Genomic DNA, 6396 nt, shown 5'->3' with positions numbered 1-6396 from the left:
ATGGATGGATGGATGGATGGATGGATGGATGGATGGATGGATGGATGGATGGATGGATGGAATGTGCATGAATGTATGGATGGTGCATGAATGCATGAATGGATGGATGGATATTGCATGGATGGATGGATGGATTCATATTTCATCAGTTTTCAGCTAAAAGCTAAAATAAACTCCAGTTTGACATGGTTTTTCTTGCTACTCCTTCTTGGCCATTTAATTGGATCATATCTTGGATGGCTCATTTGCAATAGATGCTTTTTGCTTTGAATGGTTTGTAGTTTTCACTAGAACAGACCTAAATTACAACCCTTTGTTCAATGTCCATGTCTCTATTTTGAAACTTAAAAATAAAATCCTATTTTAGTCTTCCTCAATAATGCTTTTTTTTTCTTCACCACATCGAAACACTGTCTAATATTTCATACGAGTCTTTGAATGTCTTAATCGCTCAACTAACATGTCCATCTTCCTCATGTCTCTACCTCTCCACCAGTCGTGTGGGAACATCTTCAAAGGCTTGGCTCAGACAGGAGCATGGGGCTGCTTTGACGAGTTTAACAGAATTTCTGTGGAGGTGCTGTCTGTTGTAGCTGTACAGGTAAGAACAACACTCCCTTATTTAACCTTTGGTTACCCCTAAGTGGAATAAAAACAAAAAAAAACAACAATATTTTTTGGAGTTTGGTCAAATTCACATGCAAATATAAGTACATAGGTGTATATATACATATCTTTATATAGTGCTGAATACAGGATGATCTCGAAGTACAGCTTTTAAGGCTGCACAATATTTTACATTCAGCTGACGAATTACATTCCAGAGGAACAATGACTGTTAATGTATGGCTAGAACATTAAAAAACCCATACTGTATCAAAATGGCTTCGTCAAAGTCTAGCTCTAAAATGAAATGCAAATCTGTAGCTTTACTTAAAGGCCGATTTTTCCTAATCACATTAATTCAATCTGACTTAGTGTGAGTCTGTAAGACTAATGAGCAAACATCTTATTCTCTAGATGGAAGGTAAATAAATACCTTGAAATGCTCACTTCCCATTACACCTGCTGATAGGAGGTTTAACAAAGCGTTTACTCAGGGGGGGCTGAACAGAAGCACACTCCATGCTTTTAGATATTTATTTGGAAAATTTAACACAGCTAATGTTAGAAGGGGTTTTATTTTGTTAAACACAAAATGCCACAAATGACTTGTATAATATAAATTCTTAGCCAGAGTGCTTTTCTGGATGACCTCCAATTCCTGGCAGTTTGATAATGGGATGTTATCAAATCAGCCATATTCTGCGTTTCAGCTGAAGTTGGCATCTCTGCTATCTTGTATCAATCAGATGGTCCTTGTGCCTTAATGATGTTCTCTGGTGTTATCAAATCCTGTGCGCAGTTACCTTTGACACTATCTCTAAATATGCGGAGCACTGTCATAGTAAACACTACAATTGATAGCAATGTTGATGGTGATTATAATGATAGTGGAAATAATGGAGATAGCTTCCTGAAGCATTGTTATTCACTGCCAGACCCAACCTTACTTCTTTGCCCTTCTCTTCATCTCTCTTAAGCAGAGATGAAAGTCAAGCAGTCTTTCTCCATAAGCCGGGGAAGTCCACGGTACTTAGAGAATTCTAAAGTGCCAGAAGAATGAATGGGTGTTGCAAGGTGCAATAAATAATAAATCACGTCGGCTGAGACGTGGAAGAGCAGACCTTGAGAACAGAGCAGCATCAAATTCCTGCTGTGACAGCTGGAGGCCCACTCCAGCACTTAGCCTTCCTCAGTGGAGCCAACACAAAGCCATTTCTCCTCTGCAAGCACACACCTAATCCATCGTCTGAAAACGGGGGCGGTGAGCATCACACAGGGCCACAGTCAGCTGCTGCTCAGGATAACTGGAACAGGTGGTGGGGCCGCTTTGACATCAAACCAACGCAGCAAACAGAAGGTAGCCAGACATAACTGCATAAAGATAAATGGAAGGGGTTCTGCCTCTTTAACAATCTACACTTCCGCAGATTGCTAATAGTGACTTAGAATGTAACCAAGTAGTCATAACATTGAGATGGTGGGATGTATTAGGCAGAAAGAGAACATTTTCAGTCAACGAAGCAGCAAATAAGCCAGTGGAAGGGGTTAGGGAAGCTTGATAAGGGCTAAACAGTGATGGCTTTGATATTTAGTTAAAGCATCTCCTAACCACTGCTTATGTAAAAAGAGTTCAGATGCAGTTCATGGAAGGTAAATTATCAATGCACTGGAAAATATGACTGATCCAACAGATGAGCCACTGTAGCATTAAATGCTGGTAAAATTTTACAAGGCAAAACAATCTAATGGATATGTAGCTACATAAAGAAGGTTGGGCATTCACACTTATCCTAGTCAACTGCTAAAAGTGCAGCAGTGAGAATATGAGTGTAGACCATTGAGCAATAAAGGAACATAATTTGTTCATGTAGATCACCTTCTCATTTTCACTAGATGGACAGGTGTGTCGCCCAGAGAGCTGACGGCACAATATGCACTAGTGAAGACAAAAAGCAGGCAGAGGCGGTGTAATGATTTTGGGCTGTGTCTAAATGTCCGCCCTTATCACCATATAGGGCAGTAAATAGTAGTAACGCTATTTTTAATGAGTGTCTTGAGTAGATAAAAAAGTAGTGGACTCGAAATATTCCACAGTGCACCTTGAAAAGTAGAGCAACCATGGTAAATAGATGTGCAAATACATCGAGGAATGCCTTGCGTGGAGAGCTCTCCTCGCAAAGCATAATGGGATTTGCTGTTACAGTGGACCGCTGTTGCTACCCAATAGTGGCGACCAATAACAATGTTGGCGCAGCCAGCGTCCAGTGGAAGCGGATTTACGTGACCAACAGCCAGTAAAAAGTGGTGATCATCTTGCTGAACGGTCAGTTAACTGAGTTCACTATAAAGTCCACTATATATTCCCCGCTCTTTATAGTGATGGAGGGATTTAGGGGTTAGGGCGGACGTTCAAACACAGCCTTGGACAATGTTCTTGTTGCAAACCATGGTGCCGCTGCCCACCCGGATGTCTTCCAGCATTTTAATGGACTCGCCCACAAAACAAAATGCATTTTGGGGTGAAAGACATTGAGTCTGAAGTGTTACGTTTGCCTGGAAATGACCCTAATCAGATCTATCTGCCAGCTTATAGGACCTACTGCAAAGAGTCTGCTAACCTCTTGTTAGAATAATTAACATTGACGATGTGTGAGTTTATTACACCTTAATATGACCTGCCTGTTGCATGTCAGAACTCATGTTTTTACCAGTAGTTTATCTTATTAGGCCAGTTCCTTAGTCTGGCTATATACAGTTATAATACTAATTCTGTATGTGGCAAAGATTTGGGAATGAAATGAGAGCGGTGTCCTTCAGCTAAGAACAAAGTGTAATATTTTGATAAGGCTGGAGCCATGGATGATGTAATGATGAGATGATGTGGCAGACTGAAGTAAAAAAATGCCTCTCTACATGTTTGTCAGGGCGGGCTGGTAAGCAGGTGCCTTCTGTAACCCTAAGCAGCTTCAATTCAATTCAGTTTATTTCTATAGCGCCAATTCACAACACGTCATCTCAAGGAACTTTACAGTTCACCAGATCATACAGTCAAATTGATTCAAAGTTTTCTATCTAAGGAAAACCAGTTGATTGCATCAACTCATTGACTCGGATGCAATCCCTCACACTAAGCATGCTTGTAGCGACAGTGGAGAGGAAAGGAAAAACTACCTTTTAACGGGAAGAAACCTCCAGCACAACCAGGCTCAGTGTTAGCGGCTGACTGTGATTCAAGGAGACAGAAGCAGGGATACAAAAGGCAACTGTAAAAGGCGGCCCGGTCCAGGAAACACACAGCCAAGCAGACGAGCTCCAAGCCAGCTCACATGGCAGGGGATGAAGAGAGCACATCTAGCCAGTCACAGTCAGAGAAACAGGACTACACTGGAAAACAGGCTGATCTCAAACATCTAACTTCTGTGATCTGAGTAAGATTACAATTTCTATCAAAATCTGTTGCCATCTCTCATGGTTATTTATTACATATATGTTATTACGTGTTATTTAAAGGGAAAGAGAGAAAGTTTTAAGATATAGACACAGAGAGCTTTACTCGTAACACTCTTGATGCCAAGGTTAAGAGTATACCTTTGAGTTGATAAATTCACAGGTCAGGGATGTATTTCTGGCTAGAAAAGAGGGCACAACGCACCATTTGAAGCATTAATCCTGGTCAAAGAACTTAAAACTGAAGTTCACACATCTCGAGTTTGTTCAACTTTTTGACAATGGTTTTCTTTTTGTATTTTCGTTTTTTTTTTTTTTTTTTTACCTCTGTAGGATTCCTGCCCTGTCATTTCACCTAAAAACACAAACGTTTTGCTTGTGTGTGGGTGTTCTCACATGTGTGTACAGTGTGCCGCAGCTGTCCTGTTTGTTGTAGCCCCCTCCTCCCTCCCTCTCTCTCTGCAGTGTTGGTGTGACTGAACGATCTGTTGTCGACTACTCATCCATGCAGAGATGTTCCTTCTCTTTCCAGCTGTCGACTCGCTATGCTCTTTAACCCGTCGCATGTTAAATTCATAAGCAGGGATTCACAGTTTTAGGCCAGAACACCGAGAAAGTTCACCCTGATAAGTTATTTAGTCATGATGTAGATGCACTGAGAGCCTTGGGAGCTCATCCATCCAGTAAACCCTGCTTGATTGCTTCCTCATATTCATGATAAAATTTAGTCCATTTATAAAAAGAAGGTGCATGCAGCATAACAGTTAGACAGGCTGTCACAAACGGACTGTGGGGAATACTGATATTAATGTAATGCTAATAAGTGGGAACTGAGAGTTTTGGTTTGCAGCGTTTAAATAGTATTTTATTTCAGTCAGGATGTGAGCTGCTTCCATACTAAATTAGTATTACCAGATAGGTTATATATATATATTCATTATATAAATTGCTTTCATTGCAAATATTCCTGACAAATGTTTAATTTCCCACGGTGATTTTTGCTCAAGGTTGTGGCTCCTCCTCACCTTTTGCAGATGTTGTTGAGAGCCTTAAATCCAGGATCAGATTGAAGGTGTTAACTAAGAGGGCTGAGGGGCAATCTATTATTACGGCTGGTTTAGCTGAATGAAAGTGGAAATGCAACACTTTCAATGCTTCCCAAAAGTAATAAGCTTCTACTGAAACCTTTTTATAAAAATGTCTTTTAGTAGGATTTTATGTACCGTAATAATACAGCACAGTAATGTGTACAGTGCTTTATTATCAAGAGTCAAAAGGAATTTCTAAAGAATATATATATATATATATATATATATCTCCTCCTACTATTTGATTACTGTACTCATTTATTTAGCCCCAGAACTGGTTTCAACACCTGTCAGTTTTCATCCACTCCTCAGTGAACATTGTTCCCCTTTGGCTCGCCTTCTTTTTTGTCCATCCGGAAGACAAATTTACCTTTTCAATGTTTTTTTTGTTTGTTTTGTTGTTTTTGCTTTTTTGATTGATTATATATTATACTTGGTCAAAAACTGTTAAATATTATTAGGTTTAGGGCTTTGACTTGACTTGGATTTCAGGGCTAATACTTGGCGCTTGAGTGGGAAGTCTAAAGAGCTCCTTTAATAATGACATTTGGGAACCATTACTAGCAGGTTTAAAGAAACACATGCAATACCATCAGTAGTGTCAAAAGTACATGGGTTTGTTACTTAAGTAGAAGTATAGATACTGCAGTTTAAAAACACTCTGGTAAAAGTATGAACTTGACCTTGTCCTTTAGCTAACCAATGATTGTTTGCGTTATATGACTCATCAATTACACTAGTTTTCACTAGATGTGGATGGCGCCAATGATCTGCATTGGATGGCGCACATAACATGAAATAAATATTTAAAAACATTAAACCAGGGGTAACCAATTAAAAATCAGCGGGGTCCAAATAAAGAAAATCATCAACCAGTAAAGGTCCGGAGACATTTTTAATGAAATAAAATGAGGTGTTTATGCATTCATGTTATACATTGAATTTTTTAAAGAGAAAAATACAAAAAAAAAAAAAAATAGAATTTTTTTCCATTTTAAAATCTAGTTTTTTCTGAAGTAGAGAACAACAATCAAAGATTTCATGATTCACATATTTTTTAGAACACCTGAACTGACCGTTTTTTTTTGTTGTTGTTTTTTTCAGGCTTAATGAGAGCAGTGGGCTTTATTCTGCCCTGCAAGGCTTATAAACCCGGGTTTGAATGGAGACAAAGCCATTCTAAAGCACATATCAAGGTCATCATTTTGAGCCTGGATCCATATTTATTTTTCATTCTGTTCATGGTGGAGAATCC

At 39.2% G+C, this 6396-nt stretch overlaps 1 protein-coding gene across 1 annotated transcript in view; it reads left to right on the top strand.

The window, feature by feature from the left end:
- The window catches only part of dnah9 (dynein, axonemal, heavy chain 9), a 228899-nt gene that overhangs the window by 70676 nt on the left and 151827 nt on the right, over nucleotides 1-6396 (top strand). The window contains exon 34 of the mRNA XM_015392821.1: nucleotides 497-601. Within this exon, the coding sequence (XP_015248307.1) occupies nucleotides 497-601 (105 nt within the window). The remainder of the gene's footprint in view (nucleotides 1-496; nucleotides 602-6396) is intronic.

Source organism: Cyprinodon variegatus, unplaced genomic scaffold (assembly GCF_000732505.1).
Source record: "Cyprinodon variegatus isolate N-32 unplaced genomic scaffold, C_variegatus-1.0 Scaffold608, whole genome shotgun sequence".
NCBI lineage: Eukaryota > Metazoa > Chordata > Actinopteri > Cyprinodontiformes > Cyprinodontidae > Cyprinodon > Cyprinodon variegatus.
This window is presented reverse-complemented; position numbering and strand designations above follow the sequence as displayed.